At 39.4% G+C, this 20,932-nt stretch overlaps 2 protein-coding genes across 6 annotated transcripts in view; one reads left to right on the top strand and one right to left on the bottom strand.

The window, feature by feature from the left end:
- Positions 1-20,932, bottom strand: part of IFT80 (intraflagellar transport 80) — a 261,132-nt gene that overhangs the window by 206,427 nt on the left and 33,773 nt on the right. For 2 of the 5 annotated variants that reach the window (XM_066347675.1, XM_066347673.1), the window contains exon 1: positions 2,981-3,226. The exons of 1 other annotated variant lie outside the window; for it this stretch is intronic. The gene's annotated coding sequence lies outside the window, so the exon portion shown is untranslated. Of the gene's footprint in view, positions 1-2,980; positions 3,228-20,932 lie in introns of those variants that run through there. 2 more of the 5 variants (XM_066347677.1, XM_066347678.1) reach the window with 2 other exon arrangements.
- SMC4 (structural maintenance of chromosomes 4) overlaps positions 3,297-20,932 on the top strand; it is a 38,521-nt gene continuing 20,885 nt past the window's right edge. Inside the window, exons 1-10 of the mRNA XM_066347672.1 lie at positions 3,297-3,603; positions 4,407-4,698; positions 5,328-5,506; positions 5,959-6,150; positions 7,441-7,617; positions 15,056-15,220; positions 15,447-15,574; positions 16,069-16,209; positions 17,598-17,748; positions 19,476-19,640. Of these exons, the coding sequence (XP_066203769.1) occupies positions 4,560-4,698; positions 5,328-5,506; positions 5,959-6,150; positions 7,441-7,617; positions 15,056-15,220; positions 15,447-15,574; positions 16,069-16,209; positions 17,598-17,748; positions 19,476-19,640 (1,437 nt within the window). The 5' untranslated portion in view covers positions 3,297-3,603; positions 4,407-4,559. The remainder of the gene's footprint in view (positions 3,604-4,406; positions 4,699-5,327; positions 5,507-5,958; positions 6,151-7,440; positions 7,618-15,055; positions 15,221-15,446; positions 15,575-16,068; positions 16,210-17,597; positions 17,749-19,475; positions 19,641-20,932) is intronic.

Here is a 20,932-nt window from a genome sequence, read left to right as displayed (position 1 = left end):
AGACTCCACAAAAAGACTATTAGAAACAATAAACCAATACAGTAAGTCCGCAGGATACAAAATTAATATACAGAAGTCTACTGCCTTCTTATATGCCAACAATGAAACTTCAGAAAATGAACTCAAAAAAATAATCCCTTTTATGGTTGCAACAAAAAAAATAAAATACCTAGGAATAACTATAAAAAAGAATGTAAAGGACCTATATAATGAAAACCACAAAGCATGGTTAAGGGAAATCAAAAAAGATACAATGAAATGGAAAAATATTCCTTGTTCTTGGATAGGAAGAATATAGTTAAAATGACCAATTACCCAAAGTAATATACATATTTAATGCAATTCTCATCAAAATTCCAATATCATTTTTTAAAGAAATGGAACAAAAACTCATCAGGTTTATATGAAAATATAAAAAACTCCGAATAGCCAAAGTAATCCTAAGGAAAAAGAACGAAGCTGGGGCCATTACAATACCTGACTTCTTATTATATTAGAGAGCCACGATAATCAAAACAGCATGGTATTGGTAGAAAAAGACACTCAGACCAATGGAACAGAAAGCCCATAAATAAAACCACAAATATATGGTCAAATCATCTTTGATAAAGGAGCCAAAAATACACAATGGAGAAAAGAAAGCCTCTTCAATAAACGGTGCTGGGAAAACTGTAAAGCCATGTGCAAAAGAATGAAACTCAACTACAGTTTGTTGCCTTGTACCAAAATTAATTCAAAATGGATCAAAGAACTAAATATAAGATATGAAACAATAAATTACATAGAAGAAAACATAGGTACTAAACTCATGGACCTTGGCCATAAAGAACATTTTATGCATTTGACTCCAAAGGCAAGTAAAGGCAAAGGTAAATAAATGGGACTACATCAAACTAAGAAGCTTTTTGATGCTTCTTAGTTTGTTGATGCTTCTTAGTAGGCTGTTTTGTTGTCAGCAAAAGATACTGACAACAAAACAGCCAACTAAATGGGAGATGATATTTTCAAACAACAGCTCAGATAAGGGCCTAATATCCAAAATATACAAAGAACTCACAAAACTCAACAAGCAAACAATGCAATAAAAAAATCTGGAAGATGACATGAACAGACACTTCTCCCAGGAAGAAATACAAATAGCCAATAGATACATGAAAAGATGCTCATTTTCACTAGCTATTAGAGAAATGCAAATCAAAACTACAATGAGTTACCACCTCATACCTGTTAGACTAGCTATATTATCAACAAGACAAGTAATAACAAGTGTTGGAGAGGCTGTGGAGAAAAAGGAACCCTCATCCACTGTTGGTGGGAATGTAAAGTAGTAAAACCATTATGGAAGAAAGTATGGTGGTCCTCAAAAAATTAAGAATAGAACTACCAGGCCCTGGCCGGTTGACTCAGTGGTAGAGCATCGGCATGGCGTGCAGGAGTCCCGGGTTCAATTTCCAACCAGGGCACATAGGAGAAGCGCCCATCTGCTTCTCCACCCCACCCCCTCTCCTTCCTCTCTGTCTCTCTCTTCCTCTCCCACAGCCAAGGCTCCATTGGAGCAAAGTTGGCCGGGTGCTGAGGATGGCTCCATGGCCTCTGCCTCAGGCGCTAGAATGGCTCCGGTTCAACAGAACAGCGGCCCAGATGGGCAGAGCATCGCCCCTTGGTGGGCATGCCAGGTAGTTCCCGGTTGGGCGCATGCGGGAGTCTGACTGCCGCCCCGTTTCCAACTTCAGGGGAAAAAAAAAAAGAATAGAACTACCATATGACCCAGCAATCCCTCTACTGCAGGGGTCTCAAACTCGCGGCCGTGCGGCCCGCCCACCAATTTTGTGTGGCCCACAGACTAATCAAACTTCGTGGATTAGTCTGCGGGCCAGTCTGCGGGCCGCACAAAATTGGTGGGCGGGCCGCGAGTTTGAGACCCCTGCTCTACTGGGAATATACCCCCATAACTCAAAAACATTGGTGCATAAGACATGTTCAACATAGTATTGCTCACAGTAGCCAAGACATGGAAACAACCAAAAAGCCCTTCAATAGATGACTGGATAAAGAAGAAGTGGCACATATATACCACGGAATACTACTCAGCCATAAGAAATGATGATATAGTATCATTTACAACAACCTGGATGGACCTTGATAACATTATACTGAGTGAAATAAGTAAATCAGAAAAAACTAAAAACTGTATGGTTCCATACATAGGTGGGACACAAAATTGAGACTCATGGACATGGAGAAGGTGCAGTTGTTACCAGGGGGAGGGGAAGGGTAGAGAGGGAGAGTGTGGAGGTAGGGGAGGGACATAAAGAAAACCAAATAAAAAGTGAGGGAGGACAATTTGACTTTGGGTGATGAGTATACAACATAATCAAATGTTCAAATTATCTGGAGACATTTTCTCTGAATGTATGTACTCTAATTGATCAATGTCACCCCATTAAAATTAATTGTCTAGATGAAATTTAATAAAAGGAACTCACGAACATAGGGAAATTCTTTGGGAACAGAAATAAATACTTTCTAAACCCTTATTAAGCCTTGCATAAAAGCTACATTAGAAATATTTGCTGATCCATCATTTTCTCATAAAGATAACCAGATGACATCGGCAAGTCGTTTCATCTAAATTTTCCAAATGATTTCAAAAGCCCACCACTCCGCCCTTCACTGGTAACACTAACGACCTGACATCAGTAATTTGAAATCATTATTTCGCTATTCACATGAGAACTACACGATCATTCACCAAGCCAGGTCTTTTCTTCTCTTTGTTGTCCCTCAATTGCCCCCAAATTCAAGGTTTCCGCCGTCGCATCCCAAAAGCTAAGTCTCTGCAGAAACCCACTGTCCCCAGGGAAATGGAAAACAACTGATGCTCCACGTCGCAGACACCCTCAAAGCAGAAAAGGTGGGATCCAGTGATAGCCACAGCTAACAAACCCTTTCTTCACCACGTCCTAAAGTGGAGATTTACCTTAAATTCCAGGAAAGTGGTGGCTGATGTAACAGAGCTGAGACCAGTTACCACGAAGCTTCCCGACCTCCCTGTCACCATAGTGACTTCTGAAAAGCTACGCGCAGTCCGTCTTCCCGCGATACTCTTCCGTCGCGCGTTACCCACGCGGGCCTCACAACCCGCCCCTCAGAGCCCGCCTCCTTTTAAGTGGCGTTATTGGATTACTGAGCCCCGCTTCCAGCTGTGGGCGGTGCCCTCTTTTCTGGTTTTCTCTTTCAAAACTCGCTAGGTTGGTTTTGTTTTGTATTTTGCAATATTCTTATAAAAGTGCTGTTTCCGTAGGTTCTAGAAAAAACGTTTCGCTCTTCCTTTCCACTAAATAAAAAGGCTGCACGTCACCAGGGTTTCCCCTCCAGTAGTCGGCGCATGTGTGGAAGCGAGCAGGAGATGGCGGTGACAATCGCCGCACTTTTTTTCAAATTAGTGGTTCCCAGAAAGCATTGCGCAGATGTGTAACGAATTTCCGTTCGAGTTTGTATTTTAGGCGCCATTTTCGAGTGAAGGGCCCGGAGCCGAAAGAGCAGTAGGAGCGGGGTTTGTCCAGCCGCTCCCAGCCGTGGTCTGAGTGGACCGTCCCGCAGGTAACGTGCGTCTGTTCCTGCTCGGGTTGTCGCGCTCTCAGCTCCGGCCCGGCCGCGCGCGACGAGTGGAGGCCCGGCGCTGACGCTCTCGTGTCACCCCTCCCCCCTGGCCGCTCCCGGCCCCGGGCTCCCGCGCTCCCCCGGCGCCCTTCTCGGAACTACTTCAGCGTCGCTGGGGCGGGGGTCGTGCTTCCGAGCCCGGAGGACCGCGGGTGCTCTGCTGTCGGGGGAGGGCGTCCCCCCTGCCCGCTTCCCTTCCCCCACGGAACTCGTCACCGGGTCTTAGCCCGGCCGGGTGACCGAGCCTCCGCCGCGGGTCCTGGAGGGACAAACCCCGGTTACCCCAAGATGGTTGAATCGGAGCCGGCGCCACGGCGTCCAGTCTGGAAGTGCGAGCGGTGGACCCCAGGCTCCGGCCGTCCGCGGCGCCGGGAGCTGAATGGCGGGAGCGGGCAGTGAGGCGAGGCGCGTCCCGTCTTCTGCTCTAGGAGGTTAATAGTCCCTCAGACCTGGAGTGATCCGACTCCCTCCCAGTCTGTGTGCACGTGCACCCCTAGCCCGTGAGCGTGGGCGTGTTAGAAAGTGCCCGAGTGTAGGAATTACCTCGTTTAGAAATTACATTCAGATGCGCTTATACGCGCATACTATGGCCGATGGCGGTGCGGCACTAAGAATACAGGAACCCTAGCAGTTCCCGTCGTTGCTTGATTCGAGTGTAGGTGTCCCCATTTGCTTAGGACTTGTTTAAGAGTATGAATCCCGCCTCCTTAGGACTTGGATTTTTTGTGCCCTCTCTCCTGAAGACTCCTGGCGCTGAGCGGGGTTCTAGAGACCGCTCCTGGAAACAAGTAGTTGGAAGTTTCTGCCGGGCGGGGCGGGGCGGGCGCTGAGCCGTCTGTTCCCGCAGAGCCCGCGGCTGGCGAGCGCGCTCTCGGTTCTTCCGCGGCCCAGCGACCATGCCCCGTAAAGGCGCCCAGTCCTCCACCGCCCGGCGCGGAGACGGAGGGCCTCCGCGGTCCCCGGACGGCACCAGCAGCAACGCGGAGTCCGAGCCGCCGCCCAGCCGCACCGGAGGCCGTGCCTCTGCTACGGCAGGTGAGTAGTCCGCCGAGACGCAGCAGGAAAGCACGCTGGAGGACCCTAGTGGGTCGGCAACTGGCTCTTTTTATTTGGCGTGGGCGAAGAGACCTGCAGGATTGACATCTGAAGATCGTGGGTGGGTCCAGTTAGGTCAGCTCAAGAAAGCGATTTGGCAATTTTCAGAGGTTAGAGACTACGTGCAATTTCAGTATAACGGTGCTGGAGGGGATGGGGGCGAGTTAGATTCCTTGTGAAGTTCTGTGGCCTTGTTATTTCCGCGGAAATTGGCACGGTCAGCCAGTAGCCAGTGGACTCTTTTTCAGGCCTTATCTTCATGGCTGTAGGTTAATATGATGAAAAGTCGCGTCACCCTAACTACACTTCCGTGGTCTTAAAGTGCGGTTAAGGAGAAGATGGTAATTGACTTGAAAAAGATGAAACCCTACTTGAAACCACCTTAGCTTTTCTGAGTCCAGTAATTGGATGACATTATGAAACCCCAGTGACAGTTTCAGTGGAGCTAGGAGGTGTCCAAAGTATAACATCTCTCCAGACATTAGCAGGCACTAGTCCTCAGAACGAATTACACTAAAGCAGACTTTTTCCCCTCTTGCCTTTCCTTTCCTTTCCCTTGACTGACTTAGAGACTCCAAGTGAGGAAATTGATGATAGAAGTTTAGAAGAGATTTTGAATAGCATCCCGCCTCCCCCGCCTCCAGCAATGACCAACGAAGCTGGAGCTCCTCGACTTATGATAACTCATATTGTAAACCAGAACTTCAAATCCTATGCTGGGGAAAAAATTCTGGGACCTTTTCATAAGGTATTTGACCGTTTTAAAGAACTATTGAAAGATAACGAGTCTTTATTACAAGGTGTTTCAGTTTTGTAACTCCTATATTTATTCCGATTGATAGGATACACATGTATCGTATGGCTTTTGATAATAAATTTAGCTTTTGTTTTATCTTATTATCTTTGGCACCTCTGTACCTATTAAAAGGTTTTTCTCACTGAATAGAATTGGTGAATTATTTGTTTGAAGGGAGAATTTTGTCTTGACTATTAGAATGGATTTTGAAAAAAGTTAGTGGTCTTTTTTAAGGTGTTGGAGTTTGTGATGGGTAAGAAAACTTAAGTTGTGTTAACTTGTAGCAATGAAAACTTTAGAATACTTATAGATTTGCTGCAAGTTAAAAAGACAAGCCGTTTAAAATCAGTAGTATGACCTTTTAAACTTCATTTTAATTTTCTTTTCCTGTTCTTTTTATGCAGCGCTTTTCCTGTATTATTGGGCCAAATGGCAGTGGCAAATCCAATGTTATTGATTCTATGCTTTTTGTGTTTGGCTATCGAGCACAAAAAATAAGATCTAAAAAACTCTCGGTACTAATACACAATTCTGATGAACACAAGGATATTCAGAGTTGTACTGTAGAAGTTCATTTTCAAAAGATAATTGATAAGGTAAGGGACTCGGACTATTTCTTTGCAACTTCATGTAAAGAATTCAGAGAGTTTTGATACTTTTCACATTTTATTATTTTTGGCTTGAATTTGGCTTTTAAAAATTAGTGTAAGGTTAAAGGAGAAAAAATTATTGATTTATTTACCTCCATGTCCATATTTTCTTTTTGAGGAGTAGTGGTGGTGGATGTTAAACTTAAAATATTAAAATTTTTAGCCAGGGAAATTAATTTTAAGTACTTAATAGTAGTTAGGTGCTTACCTTTTTGGAATAAAATACTAAGCAGTTTTAGATTTCTGAATGCATTCTTTTACTGTAAATTTTTGGTTTGTTTAAAATGTCTATTTAGATTATTTTCTGTTTTGTTGGTAAAGGGTTTTTTCCTCTTCTGATTAATAATTAACTGGAAATTCATGGTTCAAAAATGGCTTCAACCAAATAAAAAAATGGAACCTAAAAATACAGAAAGCTAATTACATAATGAAAAGGGGATGTGACTTGGCTTGTAGGCTTTGTTTTGTTACAATTTTTTTTTAATATAAAAGACTTTAAACCTATATGATGGCATATATTTTTTGTTCATTAAGTCCTGCTGTACAATTTGAATTGGAAAGTAGATTGCTAGTAAATCAGATTTGATTCCATTGCCTATTTACATTTGATTCGTGTAAATTTTAAGTCATATTTCAAAATGATGTAGCTTTTAAGGGGAAGTGAGTTTTAATAAAGTAGACTTTGTACTTATTTAATCTGATTTTTTTAATGTGGGGAATGTATTTGTCAACTTTTTACAATTGTTTTTACCTTCAATTAAATATCCCTTACCCCCCAAAAAAACTAACCCGTATCACCTCATTACTGCCCTCTTTTTTCCTTGAATCATCCTCTGCAGTGTTTTGCTTGTTGTTGTTTTTTTCTTTTTTTAATGGACTAGTAATTTAATCTGTCAACATGATTTAATAATTTGAGTTTGTTTTGGATATGGTCAGATTCTTCTCCCCTTCCATCAACTCTTTTCTCAGTCAAATGTTTTTAGGCTTGTTTGGAGGTGAGGGAGTTCTCTTGTTTTTGTTTATTTGGTTTGGCTTTTTGGTTTTTGTGATCTATGAGGAAGGAATCAAACAATTTTGAAAAGTATCTATTGTTTCTGAAAACTATTGCCAGGTTTTGTGCATGTTCTTTGAAATTTTTAATCTATAGAATTAGTTTCAGTATAAAGTGAGTAAAATTTGGAATAGACCTGTAACTTAATACCAGTTATTTTCTGGTTTTGTTTTTCCTCAAAACAGGAAGGGAATGAGTATGAAGTCATTCCTAACAGTAACTTCTATGTATCCAGAACGGCCTACAGAGATAATACTTCTGTCTATCACATTAGTGGGAAGAAGAAGACATTTAAGGATGTTGGAAATCTTCTTCGAAGTCATGGAATTGACTTGGACCATAATAGATTTTTAATTTTGCAGGTAAGTTTATTAAAGATTTCAGAAGTTTTCTTATTCCTGTTACTTTTTTTCCCCCAATAAAATTTAGGGAGGTTTCCCCTGTTGGATGAATCCTGTATTTTTGAAGCCTTAAAGTACTGTAGCAGCACATCATGGTTTACATACTACAGTCAAGATGCGAATCATTATTTGCTGCTCTAGAAATTTAAGGAAATGCATTCAAAACTGTATTTTCATCATCAGAAGCTCATGTTTGGATGAACTAACATACTTGTTCCGCTGTAGCAGCACGTAAATATTGGCGTAGTGAAATAAATATTAAACACCAATATTATTGTGCTGCTTCAGTGTGACAGGGATATAACAACTATTTTATCATTTTTGTTTGTATTTCCCTTTAAGATAACATTTTAAATGAGATTCATTATCTCCTAATAGTTCTTTTCCTTTCATTCTTATTCTTCTCTAATATATAGAAAGAGAGAAAGAAAAAGAAAGAAAGAAAGGGAGAGAGAGAAAGAAACTGTATACGTGGTGTTTGCCAAATTTACCTAAGCACCTAGCTAACTTAATGTCTCTTTTTTTACAGTTAGAATGGTTAACTAAAAGATTACTCAAATTGGTTTTTGTTTTGGTTAGAATCGCCTACTTGACCACTGTTGGAAGATCAGAGAATAACTGATACTTCATTCTAAAATATCACAACTCCTAAAGTTTTTTTTTGTTTTGGGGGGTTTTTCTTCACCAAATATAAAATTAAGTACTTAGGATTAAGCAGATTATTATTAGAAACCCTATATTCTTTATTTGAGTAAGGACATGGTCTACCAGCATTGCTTGGTAAGAAAGACCCCTTTTCTTTATGTGTTACCTTTTTTAAAAAATTTAGTGTAAAACATGGCTTTGTCAGACATTAAAATTACTTTTATTTGAAGCTATCTTTTCCTGTGCCCTGTTCAGACTTTCCAAGAGTAATAAAAGCAAAACTATATTGTAATGTAGAAATAGTCACTGATATTTTTTAGTTAACCCCTTTTTATTTTTGTCTTTGAAAGAAAACATTACTTTCAGACATGCAATAGTGTATGTATGAGGTAAATCAGTATCATTCTGAAATGACTTATATTAATAATACCTTTTGTTACCAGGCATGGTATGTTTGTAGTACTTCTATCACCCTAACTTATTTTTTAAAAAGAACATTGGGAAATCAGCTCTAGATATATTTTTAAACAGGATTTTAATGAATTCAAATATGAAACTAAAGCTTTGTGGGCTTTTTTTTTTTTTTTTTTTTTTAACTTTTGTGGGCTTTTATGTTCTGGGATTTAGTTAGGTTAATTCTGGATAAAAAGTTATGTTCCTTTATAATACTAAATTTGATAATGATACCATTTTGTAGGAACCTGTACTTGTGCTTATCTTTTGTTTATAATTTATTATCCTGGGATAATCAAAGTTTTACACATGTGTAAAGACATCAAAATAAAATGAGCTGCATTTTAACCATTTTAAGGGCAATTTTTTTCCTTGGTGCAGCTTCTCTTCCCAATTCAAGAATAAAGGAAACTTTAAAAAGTAACAGCTTCCCAAAAAAGTAAATAAGAATAATTTTTAAATTGTCAACTTTCTTTTAAATATGTCCTTTTGAAGTGCCCAAGATACTTAAAGCCATTTGTCCTTGTGATAATCTCAGTCTTTTTATGTTGTCTTAACAAATTATTTTAAACATTTTTAATATCTAGGTAAACTTTCCAAGTTAACAGATTAAATTCCATTTGATTAAATTCACAGTTAAGAACCTTAGGAGCTCACCTGTTAAGAAGAAGAAGGAGGGTTTGACTAGGGTAGAACAAATGTCCCATTTAAAAGTTTGAGGGAAAGCTGCAGTGGTTACTGTGGATTTTTATTTAGTTCCTTATCAAAATCTTAGATTCCTACGATAGAGATTTAAAGCATTTGCAGTTAAGAATGTGGTTTTCGGCCCTGGCCGGTTGGCTCAGCGGTAGAGCGTCGGCCTGGCGTGCGGGGGACCCGGGTTCGATTCCCGGCCAGGGCACATAGGAGAAGCGCCCATTTGCTTCTCCACCCCCCCCCCCCTCCTTCCTCTCTGTCTCTCTCTTCCCCTCCCGCAGCCAAGGCTCCATTGGAGCAAAGATGGCCCGGGCGCTGGGGATGGCTCTGTGGCCTCTGCCTCAGGCGCTAGAGTGGCTCTGGTGGCAATATGGCGACACCCAGGATGGGCAGAGCATCGCCCCCTGGTGGGCAGAGCATCGCCCCTGGTGGGCGTGCCGGGTGGATCCAGGTCGGGCGCATGCGGGAGTCTGTCTGACTGTCTCTCCCCGTTTCCAGCTTCAGAAAAAATACCAAAAAAAAAAAGAAGAAGAAGAATGTGGTTTTCATTGCTTCCCATCGCACGGAATAATGTCTGAAAGACTAGCTGTGGTTTGGGAAGCTGGAAACATGGAGACATTATATCATCACCATCCAAGACATAAGCAATTACTTTGAATAAAATATGTAGATTGGCCAGTGGTTGTGATCAACAGCAGAAGTTTATAACTGTAAATTCTTTTAAGTGTTTATGTTGTTTTAGTAGGTTCTTCAAGTAGACATTTCTAGTTTTTGGATGCATTTTAAATTTTATTAGTTGACCACTCAAATGAGTACCTAATAAGGTACTATATACTAAAATACTGTTAATGAGACAAAGATGGTTAAATCCTGTTCTTGTCCTTAGAGGCAGTTATACATGCCTTCAAAAAGTGTTAGATCATAATTCATCATTGTACTTTTCATGTTTATACATTTATTCATTTATCTATGCCTGATTTGGGAGTCTTTGTCTCATTGTAATAACTATTGATGCAAACAAGTAAGGTTTTATTAGCTCTGGAAAGCATTTCATTGTGAAAATGACTTATAAATTACGTTTAATTGGTTTAAATGCATTTGCTCCATTCAGGGTTAGAAGTCTGATAACCCTTAATGCTTTTATTATAGTTCAGAGCTGCACTGCTGTCTCAGGAATGATTTTTTAAATTCCTGTAAAGCTAAAGTTTAAATTTAAAACAAGAATCAATATATACTTTTTTCCTTGCTGTTTAATAATTTGAAGATTAGATTAAATTAGGTCTGAGTTATTGCCTATCCATCTCTTTTTTTCCAATGTAGTTCTAAGCCTGGCATGACATGCAAACCAGTCTTGTATACAGGTTCTAGTCATTTAACCTGTAAAAATAAGTCTGTGCTGGGTCAAAGAAATTTTTTTAACTTTATCAGTAATACCTTAGTAATCCAAAAGTATCTTGTTCAGCAGCCTCAACTAGGAAAGAATATAGTAGGCTACCAATAAGCAAACAGAAGAGATACCAAGCAACCCATCCACTAAAGCATTATTCCTTCTATTTATGTACTTATTTCAAGAACTTTTTTTTTTCAGATTTTATTTATTCATTATAGAGAGGGGGGAGAGAGGGGGGGGGGAGGATCAGGAAGGATCAACTCCCATATGTGCCTTGACCAGGCAAGCCCAGGGTTTTTTTTTTTTGTTTTTGTTTTTTGTTTTTTTTTTTTACGTTTTTCTGAAGCTGGAAACAGGGAGAGACAGTCAGGCAGACTCCCGCATGCGCCCGACCGGGATCCACCCGGCACGCCCACCATGGGGCGACGCTCTGCCCACCAGGGGGCGATGCTCTGCCCATCCTGGGCGTCGCCATGTTGCGACCAGAGCCACTCTAGCGCCTGAGGCAGAGGCCACAGAGCCATCACCAGCGCCCGGGCCATCTTTGCTCCAATGGAGCCTTGGCTGCGGGAGGGGAAGAGAGAGACAGAGAGGAAGGGGGGGGGGGGTGGAGAAGCAAATGGGCGCCTCTCCTATGTGCCCTGACCGGGAATCGAACCCGGGTCCCCCGCACGCCAGGCTGACGCTCTACCGCTGAGCCAACTGGCCAGGGCTCAGGTTGGCTCTTTATCCACTGCGCCACCACAGGTCAGGCTTGTGTACTTATTTTAGACAAATACTAACAACGGTGATTTTGTTTTTTTGGCCTCTGATAGCTCACAAAAAGGAAATTAGACTAAAATTTATTAGAATAAGATAAAGCACAATAATTTACAGTGTGAATGGGGAAAATTTTTAAATTAAGACAATAAAAACTCAAACTTTGGTAATTGTGGGCCATTTAATTTTGATACAAACACCCATATTTATCTTAAGACAAAGAGTCTTAAGATAGGCCTTATTAAAAGGGGGGGGAAGTTTTATTATAAATATATACTTGAGTTCCCGTGGTTCTTGTTTTTGCTAAAATTTGTATTTCACTGAGGAAGTATGCAGAGCATCATATCTATACATTCATCTTAAATTTTTAAGTTGTATTCCTGTAAATTATATTACCAAAGAATGCTATAGCTGTATCACAATATCTTGGTTTGCCACCCACCCTAATAAGTTAAGATTTAAGCCTTTGTATTATAAATTTATTCTTTTGAAGTGTTTTTGCTGTTTCTGTGTTACTCTCAAAAACCATAATTGATATTTTCCACAGTTACTTAATGTCTGATATAGTTCAAACATAATTTTAAACATAGTCTGTAGTAAGTAAAAGTGAAAAAAGGTTTATATATATATATATATATATGTGCTGTAGAAACTAGGGATAACAGTATAGAGGCCTATAAAATTTTGCCAGCTTCAGATGCTAAAATTAATAGCATCTTGAAACATTTTTTGTCATCATGTTACCACTATTTGTGAGCCTTGATCTGGAAGAGTGACTTTAAATTCAGGTTGATGCTTTCAAATTCCCTGAAATGTATTAAACGTATTGTCCTAAATTGAAACTACTTTTTAAAACTTACCATAGGATAGGTAAGATTTCTGGAAAATAAAGATCTCTCTTGGCACAAATTGTCAACTCACAGATAATATGTAAAATGTCACAAAATGAAAAAAGAAGCAAAAACACCAACAGTAGCAGGTGATAGAGGCAGGCAAAGGGTAGCAAGAAACCACCACAAGCCTGACCAGGCGGTGGCACAGTGGATAGAGCGTCAGACTGGGATGTAGAGGACCCAGGTTCGAAACCCCAAGGTCACCAGCTTGAGCCCAAGGTCGCTGGCTTGAGCAAGGGGTCACTTGCTCTGCTGCAGCCCATACCCGGCAAGGCACATATGAGAAAGCAATCAATGAAGAACTAAGGAGCTGCCTGCAACAAAGAATTGAAGCTTTTCATCTCTCTCCCTTTCTGTCTATCCCTATCTGTCCCTCTCTCTGACTCTCTGTCACACACACAAAAAAAGAAACAACTACAAGAAAGGTCTCAGGTTGTCACTGGAATACCACAGTAGTCCTAACAACAAGTGACAAGTAGAAACCTAAATATTCTAATAGCTTATTGATTCAGTAGTGCTAGTCTGGTAATTGTTTAAAAAATTTTTTTTGATGTCATATAATAAAATAAAACTGGATGTTATATGGGACTTGAGATGAAACTTTTGATTCATAAATGTCTGCCTTTCACTTGAATATTTATTTTCCACTGGGCAGCCTTGTTAGAATGAGAAGAAATTACAGCTGTATATCCTTCGTTTCAATTGGGGTTGGAAGGCGGAGGAACAACAACAAAAAGTAACCACTATGCCTAAACCTAGGCAGTCTCCTAATATTGTTACTTGGATTATAAATACTAACCTGAAGGATTTAAACAACTCGATCCATGGTTCTTGGTTGAGGGTAGTTTTGCATGAAGACAGTTTCAGGCGTCCCAAACTACAGCCCGCGGGCTTCATGCGGCCCCCTGAGGCCATTTATCCAGCCCCACGGCACTTTCAGAAGGGGCACCTCTTTCATTGGTGGTCAGTGAGAGGAGCACTGTATGTGGCGGCCCTCCAACAGTCAGGGACAGTGAACTGGCTGCCTGTGTAAAAAGTTTGGGGACCCCTGGTAGGTTATTACAGCTGGAGTGGCTAGAAGTCAGAGGTGCTATTAAATAATCCAAAGATGCCCAGCATAGCTCCCCACAACAAAAAGTAACTAGCACAAAATGTCAGTGTGTAGCTATTCATAAGCCCTGCCTAGTTAAAAATTTTGAGTATGCCTGACCTGTGGTGGTGCAGTGGATAAAGCATCGACCTGGAAATGCTGAGGTCGCCGGTTCGAAACCCTGGGCTTGCCTGGTCAAGGCACATATGGGAGTTGATGCTTCCAGCTCCTCCCCCTTCTCTCTCTCCGTCTCTCCTCTCTCTCTCTCCCTCTGTCTCTCTCTCTCCTCTCAAAAAAAACAAAAACAAACAAACAAAAAAATTTTTTGAGTAAGACTTGGCTTCTTCAGTGTTGGAATTCACTCACCCTGTTATAAGCCGAAGCTTTGGACATTTTCACAGAATTAAATCTTATCTAAGACTTACTCTGTTCCTGCAAATATTTGTAAAGAACTGATCATTGAAAGCAGAATAAGATATATAAAATAAATATCTATATATTTTATTTAAAACTAATTCACTCATACTGAAGATTTTAGAAAATCTAAACGGGATTTTTGTATAACATTTCACTTTGTATTTGGTAATGTGCTGCTGTATTGTCTAAGTGGGAAAAGTGATGATGTGTAAATATTAAAACTGATGTCTTCCAATGAGATTATAAATGAGATATTTTATCTTTTAAAAATTTTTACTTTTCATAATTATGTTGAAGCTTTAGTAAACATGACACTTTGACATGACAGTTTTAGTTTTACCCACAGATTTGGGTGTTCATTCATAAATAAATGCTTTAAATTGGGAAAGAGTAATATGTTCTTTTTAATGTGTGGGGTTTTTTTCTTTATTTAGTCTTTGCTCTTTTTTTTTCAGAAATAAAGGGGTTTTTGTTTTGGTTTGATTTGCTTTTATTTTTTTTCTTACTTGCCTGTTCTTTTTATTCTCTTGCAATAGTATAGAAAACAAGCAGAGTTCTTCTGTAAAGTATTTTGCCTGAGCATGTTTAGATAAAATTTTCTCCACTATCAAACTATCAGCCTTGAAGGTTACTGATTGTGGGGGGGCCCCTCCCGGGCGTCTCTCTGCCGCGACCAGAGCCACTCTAGCGCCTGGGGCAGAGGCCAAGGAGCAATCCCCAGCGCCCGGGCCATCTTTGCTCCAGTGGAGCCTTGGCTGCGGGAGGGGAAGAGAGAGACAGAGAGGAAGGAGGGGGGGGTGGAGAAGCAAATGGGCGCCTCTCCTATGTGCCCTGGCCGGCAATCGAACCCAGGTCCCCCTCACACCAGGCCGACGCTCTATCGCTGAGCCAACCAGCCAGGGCCTATTTGTATCTTATTAACTCTGAACCTACTGTTTTGCAACATTTATTTGTTTATTACTATTGGATTTCTTAATTGTTCCTTATTCTCAGTTTAAGATTGATGTATAATAGCTAAACATACATAGTGAGTGTGAAATGTGACTTTTTTTAAAGGGTGAAGTTGAACAAATTGCTATGATGAAACCGAAAGGCCAGACTGAACATGACGAGGGTATGCTTGAATATTTAGAAGATATCATTGGTTGTGGACGGCTAAATGAACCTATTAAAGTCTTGTGTCGGAGAGTTGAGCTATTAAATGAACACAGAGGAGAGAAGGTGAATCTTTTGTAGACTTTTGTTGTAAACCGGAATGTTCTGTTTATTAACAAAGTTTACTGAATCAAATATTCAAGTTATAGTACATACAATTGGAAAATGTTTACTATTTTATATAGTTTTATATTTTTATTAATATAGTTTATATTTTATCTAATATTGGCATATTTTAAATTCAGTATACATTTGAAGTATATTTTAATCTATACACTATTAATTTTTATAGTTAAACAGAGTGAAGATGGTGGAAAAGGAAAAAGATGCCTTAGAAGGAGAGAAAAACATAGCAATTGAATTCCTTACCTTGGAAAATGAAATATTTAAAAAAAAAAATCATGTTTGTCAATATTATATGTAAGTACTTTAATTTATCAATTTTTATATTAGTTTCTAAACTTTAGTCAAATTCCCTTCTCTTTTCCTATATTATAGAGATGTGAAGACTGAAGTAAAAAAAAAATTCTAAAAACTGTTTTGTGTAATGAATTCATTAAATTCTTTACCAGAGTGTTGAAGTTGACTTGTAAATATCCTACTTTACATTGGGAAGTGGGTTCACATTATGTGTTACTATACATAATAGTTTTACATATATTTTTTAATTCATGTAACTGATCTAATTTTGTTTGTATGGAAGCTATTTTGTTCCTAATTCTAGTCTTGACCCTGGGTTGGTTGTGTTCCTGCCCTTTCTTCTCCACACGCATCCTCCAATAGCCCCACGTAATTGTAAAATTACTATAATTAAAAGTACTGTATTTTAGAAACAGCTGGTTTTACTAAAATAGTTACATAATTTTAGAAGTGACATGTTAGGATCTTTGATTTTTCCTTTTTTTCCCCTCTAGTCATGATCTGCAGAAACGAGTTGCTGAAATGGAAACTCAAAAGGAAAAAATTAATGAAGATACCAAAGAAATTAATGAGAAGAGCAGTATACTGTCAAATGAAATGAAAGCTAAGAATAAAGCTGTAAAAGATGTAGAAAAGTAATGATTTTTTTAAAGTACTATAAGTATTTAAATTCAATTTTATTACCTGTATGTGTATGTGTGTCTATGTATAAACTTGGCAGCACATGAGTATAATACATTTGCTATCATATAAAGTGGTCTCCTTTTGCAGACAAAAACGAAATAATTGCCCTACATCTGGTACATCATTACAGATTTTTGAGTGCTCAGTGCTGGTCTTAAAATAATGGAGGATGCTACCCCTTGTGGCAGAACTCCATAACACAAAACAGCAAAATAAGCAGCCTGACAGATTGTTAATATGAGTCCACAAATCTAATTGAGGTAGAATGGGGTTATGTTAGATAGAGTTTTTAAAGTTTTGTTCGTGACTCTATCTGTGCCAATATTTTTTTTTCCCTGTATTTCCTCTGAAGTTGGAAATGGGGAGGCAGTTAGACTCCCACATGCGCCCGACCAGGATCCACCCGGCATGCCCACCAGGGGGCGTTGCTCTGTTGCGACCAGAGCCATTCTAGTGCCTGAGGCAGAGGCCATACAGCCATCCTCAGTGCCCAGGCCAACTTTGCTCCAATGGAGCCTTGGCTGCGGGAGGGGAAGAGAGAGACAAAAAGGAAGGAGAGGGGGAGGGGTGGAGAAGCAGATGGGCGCTTCTCCTGTGTGCCCTGGCCGGGAATCGAACCTGGGACTCCCGCACGCCAGGCCAAAGCTCTACCACTGAGCCAACCGGCCAGGGCCTCTGTGCCAATATTTAATGAAACCAATATCTCTTACCTATGTGATTTTTTTTTTCTTTTTATTATTAAGTGAAAGGCGAGGAGGCAGAGACAGACTCCCGCATGCATCCCCACTGGGATCCACCTGGCAAGTGTGATGCTCTGTTACTTGCAGCAACTGAGCTATTTTAGCTCCTGAGGTGAGGCCACGGAGCCATCCTCAGCACCCAGGACCAACTTGCTCAAACTGAGCCATGGCCGTGGGAGAGGAAGAGAAAGTGGGGTGGAGGGGTAGAGAAGCAGATGGTCGCTTCTCCTGCATGCCCTGACCGGGAATCAAACCTGGGACTTCCACACACACCAACTGGACACTGAGCCAGCCAGGGCAATTTTTATTCTTTAAAATTTTACTTTTATCAAAATTTTTCTATGCCTAGACATCATAGTCCCTAGAAAATGTAGTATTTCCCATCTAGCTTAGAAGGTCAAAATACCCCCATAATCACTTAATGGCTTCATCAAATATGGAGGGAAGGTATGATTAACTTGAAAATAGGTCATTTTAGGATCCTACATTATAAGAGCTTAGACATATGTGCAGAGGAAATGTCCCAGGCAGAGTGTATAATATGGCTTTCAGTATCTGAATATTAAAAGTAATGACTAATAATTTTTTTGCTTTGCTAGGAAACTGAATAAAATTACAAAATATATTGAGGAGAACAAAGAGAAATTTACACAACTAGATTTGGAAGATGTTCAGGTTAGGGAGAAATTAAAACATGCTTCAAGTAAGGCAAAAAAACTGGAGAAACAACTTCAAAAAGATAAAGAAAAGGTAGGGGGTTTTTTTGTTTTTGTTTTTTTTGTATTTTTCTGAAGTTGGAAAAGGGGAGGCAGTCAGACACACTCCTGCATGTGCCCGACCAGGATCCACCCGGCATGCCCACCAGGGGATGATGCTCTGCCCATCTGGGGCGTCGCTCTGTTGCAATGGAGCCATTCTAGCACCTGAGGCAGAGGCCACAGAGCCATCCTCAGCACCTGGGCCAACTTTGCTCCAATGGAGCCTTGGCTGTGGGAGGGGAAAAGAGAGACAGAGAGGAAGGAGAGGGGGAGGGGTGGAGAAGCAGATGGGCGCCTCTCTGGCCGGAAATCAAACCTGGGACTCCTGCACGCCAGGCCGGCACTCTACCACTGAGCCAACCGGCCAGGGCAGAAAAGGTAGGTTTTAGAAAAAAATTATGTAAAATAAAATGTCTACATAACAGATCTAGTTTTTACTATTTTTTTCATAGATCTGCTTGCCCCTTATTACCTAAGACAGTGTGTTGGGATTCTGATTAAGTGTTTAAGATTTATCTCTGGACCTGATTATTTTATCCACAAAGAAAAATCTTCTGATTTTTCTATGATGTACATTGTTTGTAAAATACTTATCAAATCTATTTTGGTGATAAAATCATTTTCTTTTTCCTCACATAGTGGTTTAAGAAGATATTTTTGGTTATATGTTAAAGACTTAAAAGTATTACCTGACTCCTACAAAAATTAAAGTGAATTTCCCCTGAAAAAGGAAGGAAGGGGAACCTGGTAATTTAGAAGGTTTAAGAAAAAGATAAACTTTGAAACTACATCATTAGGAGCCAGACTAATCAATTAATTTGAGGTCTTTCAAACTACATTCTTAGCTTTTTCAGTTACTAACAGATATGATATCTACACCCACTTCCCCAAGAAAAGCTTTGGACCATGTAATTAATACAATAATTTTAGGCTTTGCTTTTACCTTATAAATCTTCTCTAAATGCATTTGTTCACAAAATAATGTACTTTCTGCTTGGTATAATCTAACATGAATCAGTGTTTGAGGAGCACCATTTAGGGAAATACTGAACTTCTCCAATACTGGATAACCAAATTAAAATACCATATGGATTTTAGAGTAATGCCTAAATTGGACAGATAGCCTTATGTAACTATTACAAAGGGCATCAAGTGTAGGCAAGTGGTTATTACCAGAAAATAGTAATGGAATTAAGTATTAGTCCTGCCTGATGACTCTGGAGGAGTAAAGTTGTAAAAAAAGAACTTAGGATTTGAGGGATGCGGGGGGGGGGGGGGGGTCGTGTAAAGGTAATTTGTGGTCAGTTCTAATATACCATGACATACAGTTTAAGAAATCTTATGTAGCCAGAGCATTTTAACAGGGAAAGTATAATACTCGCCTGAAATTAGAACAGAAGGAAGAAAGACCTAATGCTCAGAAGGGAGGACTTTTTTTTATAAGGAATCGAATTCATAGGATTAGACTGAGAATATACAGAAATTTCAGTGCATGGTTAACCATGTACTTGCTCATACCCCTTTGCAAATAAATTCTATCAAGAGACATAAAAAAGAAAAAGTACTTGCTAAAACCATCTAATTCAAATCTGATTACAAAGAAAACCACAAAGATGTGGAAGACTCTGAGAAATGTTGTTTAAGAAAGTCAAATGTTGACAGTGTTGGACAGCCTAAAGGCACGTGCTACTACAACTTAAACTTGTTTTATAATCTTAGGTAGAAGAATTTGAAAGTATACCTGCCAAGAGTGAGAAGATCATAACTGAGACAATAACTAGAAAGAATGCCCTTGAGAAGGAAAAAGAGAAAGAAGAAAAAAAACTAAAGGAAGTTATGGATAGTCTTAAACAGGAAACACATGGGCTTCAGAAAGAAAAAGAGGTAAGATTTCTTCATCACTCAGTGTTTCTTTTTGGTGGCTTTAACTCTTGTTTTTGTAGTAATGGCAAAAACTGACCTGTTAAAAGAAAAGGTTTGGACTTGTAATATCTAATCTAACATTCCAAAAAATAGCCTACACTCTGTCTCTTCTTTCCCATTTTAAAAATTAACTGAGGATTTGTAGTGGTCACAGAAATTAACATGTCAAATACTGTTATATGTGCCATTCTTTATTGAGCCTGTTGATTTCATCAAATTTTTCTTTTTCATCTTCTCAACTTATTTTCTTCATAGCTTAATTTATTATTGCCTATAAAAACCTAGGACCACACTAACCCCTGGTTGACATCTCCTTCCTTGGCTTCTTTTTTTTTTTTTTTTTTTTTTTAAAGATTTTTATTTATTTATTTATTTATTCATTCATTATAGAGAGGGGAGAGAGAGAGAGAAGGGGGGAGGAGCAGAAAGCATCAACTCCCACATGTGCCCCGACCAAGCAAGCCCAGGGTTTTGAACCGGGAACCCCAGCATTTCCAGGTTGACACTTTAACCACTGCGCCACCACAAGTCAGGCACTTCCTTGGCTTCTATAGCTCTTATATAATAGTTTAAAACTACAGCCCTTGTGTCAGTTCCTGGTTCAAATCCTAGGTCCTAAGTCAATAATTTATTATCTCTGATCTCGTGCAGGTTATGTCTCCAGGTCATATTCCTCAAAATAGCGAGAAAATACCAATCTTATGAATCTTTGTGGAAATAGAATGTATGTGTGTACACATACACACATTTATTCATATAAATGCCTTGAAATTAAGAAATTAATGTTAGCTGCTACATTCTTTTAGCACTTGATTAATGTGACAGAGTATGCAGTTGTCACATTGCTATGACTTATCTATGAGTATTATAAATTCAAAACTTGGCTTTGTTTATATCCATCACAGCCTTTTTGACATTACTGAGCATATTAAATAGATATTTTAATAGATAATAGTAATTGAGTTAAACTGACTTATGTACATAAGTTATAGACTGTATACAGCCTTTGTAAATTATGCCTCAGTAAAGTGGTACGGGTTTTTTTTATTTGTTTTTATATTTTTCAATTACAGACAATAATACATTGTTTTGCAATATGAACATGTTCTAATGTCACACTACAAAACTTTATAAGTAGGATGCCAGTGTGGTAAAGTGTCATTGGTTAATGCAGTAGCTTTCATTATGGATATGTAGTTTCACATTTGTTCATGTAATGTACCATATACTGAATATGCCTCTGTGCCTTTTTG

This window comes from Saccopteryx leptura, chromosome 8 (genome assembly GCF_036850995.1).
Source record: "Saccopteryx leptura isolate mSacLep1 chromosome 8, mSacLep1_pri_phased_curated, whole genome shotgun sequence".
NCBI lineage: Eukaryota > Metazoa > Chordata > Mammalia > Chiroptera > Emballonuridae > Saccopteryx > Saccopteryx leptura.
Note: the sequence above shows the minus strand (reverse complement) of the source record. Positions and strands in the feature narration are given on the sequence as shown.